The sequence below is a fragment of the Pinus tabuliformis genome, chromosome 8 (assembly GCF_031772625.1).
Source record: "Pinus tabuliformis cultivar Carrire ecotype Pingquan chromosome 8, CPIR1, whole genome shotgun sequence".
In the NCBI taxonomy this organism is placed as follows: Eukaryota; Viridiplantae; Streptophyta; class Pinopsida; order Pinales; family Pinaceae; genus Pinus; species Pinus tabuliformis.
The window spans coordinates 752,815,514-752,818,048 of NC_142294.1; the positions used below are offsets into that span (position 1 = coordinate 752,815,514).

The 2,535-nt window shown below is 44.5% G+C and overlaps 1 protein-coding gene across 1 annotated transcript; it reads right to left on the reverse strand.

Moving 5' to 3' along the window:
* Positions 1-914: 914 nt before the first annotated feature.
* LOC149237772 (uncharacterized) lies at positions 915-1,841 on the reverse strand. Its single transcript, XM_089369390.1, has one exon. The coding sequence runs from the start codon at positions 1,839-1,841 to the stop codon at positions 915-917; it is 927 nt and encodes a 308-aa protein (XP_089225516.1).
* Positions 1,842-2,535: the final 694 nt, after the last annotated feature.

Sequence of the window (2,535 nt, forward strand, 5' to 3'; positions counted from 1 at the left end):
TAGTCGCCTTTCCAGTTTTGAGACGAGCCAGACCCAGTCTGCTATCTTTTGGCTGATAGGCTTGATCCAGAAACCTAAATATTTGAGACCACGATCTAAGGGACTAATGCAAAATGGAAACAGTTGCCGAGCAAATTGAGACTCATGGACAGAGGTTCTGGTGAGAATGATTGAAGATTTTGAATGGTTTGAAAGCATTTCAGTGGCGGATGAAAAGAGGGTGAGCATTTTTGAAAATGTACGAGAGTCCTTGATGCTGCCATTGAGGAAGGCCATGACATCGTCCACAAAAAGAAGATGGGTGAGAAAGCAGTCATCAGATATTTTGAGTCCACTATATTCCCCATTTCTCCTAGCTGAAGCAATCAATCGACTCAGACCATCCATGACAATCAAGAAAAGAAGGGGAGACAGAGGACAACCCTGTCTGAGGCCTCGTTCAGAGTGGAAAAACTGAGATGCCGACCCATTTATTAGAACACTGAAGGTGGGGGTGGTGATACAAGCCATGATCCAGTTAATGAAATTGATGGGGAAGCCCAGGTGGATGAGGAGCATCTTGATGTAGAGCCAGCTGACACGATCAAATGCCTTTGCTAAGTCAATCTTTAGGATAATGGCTTTATGGTTCCTGGTCCAAATGGTGTGAAAAGCTTCTTGAGCCGAACCAATGGCTTCATGTATCTGACGATGTTCAAGGAAAGCAAATTGTTGAGGGGCAATATTGCGGGACAGAATAGGTCGGAGGTGGTTAGCGATGATCTTGGAGATGATCTTGTAGAGCACATTACACAGGGAGATGGGGCGGTAATCATCGAAGGAGGAAGGGGAATCTGATTTGGGAATAAGGGCTATGAATGTCGAATTGATGGCAATGTAAAGTGACCCAGATGCCCTGTATTCCTCCACAACCCTTAGTAAATCATGGCTAAGAAGTTCATAGAAAGCAATGTAGAACTCAATGGTCCAACTGTCCGGGCCCGGCTTTTCTCCTTTTTGAACCATTTTATTGTGCCCTCTAGTTCCCCAGGTGTCACTGGATCATATAATGCCTCCGTCTCGTCCTCATTAACAAACCTGGGGAAGTGTCTTGCAATGTTGATAATATCAGCAATAGTCGAGCCAAGGGGTTGTTTGTAGGGATTCCTGAAATGTGAAGATCCCAGATGTGAGAGCTTATTGAAGGAGTCTGCTACTCCACCCTCTGGCAATGGGATATTCCAGATTGTATTTTTGACCTTTCTACCTTTTGCATAATTATGGAAGAAACGAGTGTTGTCATCCCCTGCTTTTAACCAGATGGCTCTGCTACGAAGGCGAATGGATTCCTCTCGATCTTTTAATATTTTTGCCTTCTGGTTTTCTAGATCCACCAGGTGGGATTTGTCCTCTGCTGTGGAAAACCCCAATCCTCGTTCGTCCAATAATGAGGAGAGTTCAGATTCTATGAGCAGAAGGGCTGAATTTTCCTTTTGGTATTTTTCTCTGGCCCAATTAATAGAGAGGTGCTTGAGCTGTGATAGATTGGAGCAGAAACCTTTTGCCAAGGATTCTGACCTATCAATCGGATTTTGAGTCCAAAATTCCTTGACCATATTGACATATGAAGGATCCTGTAGCCAGCCGTGATTGAACTTGAATGGGGCTTTTGGCTTTTTATGAGGTCCCAAAATCTCTAGGTATATTGGATAATGATCCGAAATGCCACCAGTTCCCACCCATTGTTTGTAGAAATGCAGTTGTTGTATAAGGGGTCCTTTCATGATAAATCTGTCTAATCTACGGGCAAGTGCAGCCTCTCCAATTCTTCTGTTCCTCCAAGTAGGAAGTGGTTTGTGCATAGGGACATCAATCAGGTTATGTCACTCCAGAAGGTCTGTCATATAACCTGTGATCGAGTCTACTTGAGCCATGGATCCCCAAAATTCACCATATCCCAAGGAGAAGTTTAAATCTCCCCCAATAATGATGTTGTTAGCAGAGAATATAGATAGGCCCAACAAATGATTCCAAAAATTCTCCCTTTGTTGGTAGGGGCCGTATATGTTAATAACCCTTAGACTGGTCCCTAGGTCAGCCGAGAAGAGGTCTATTCCCATAAACCCTTGACCTCCCCAAGAAGCTTGAGCTTTGATGGTTGATGGATTGTAGCATATCGCAAGACCCCCCGATCTGCCAGTAGAATCCATAGCCAAAAACTGCCATCCCAGGATAATGGAGGATAATGAATCGGTAATGGAGTCAATCAGGTTGAGGGTTTCTTGGAGGAGAAAGATGTTAACAGGAACATATTCAAATATTCTACGCAGAGATAGTTTCTTGGAGGCACTAGCCAAGCCTCTACAATTAAAGGAAAGGTACTTCATGGAGGGAGATTTCCAGGGGTGTTCGCTGCTCTAAGAACCCCATCAATAGTAGATTGGCGGCTAGAGGCCACCTCCGCTCCAGCATGCCTGATAGCTTTAGACAAAAATGATTTTCTCCCCCGGGCAGTCAAGGGAGTCGACCCGAATGATACAAGACCCAAACCAGCAA

What these genes read in the sequence shown, in the direction of transcription:
- LOC149237772 (XM_089369390.1), bottom strand. Translation starts at nt 1,841, where the DNA reads ATGCACAAACCACTTCCTACTTGGAGGAACAGAAGAATTGGAGAGGCT.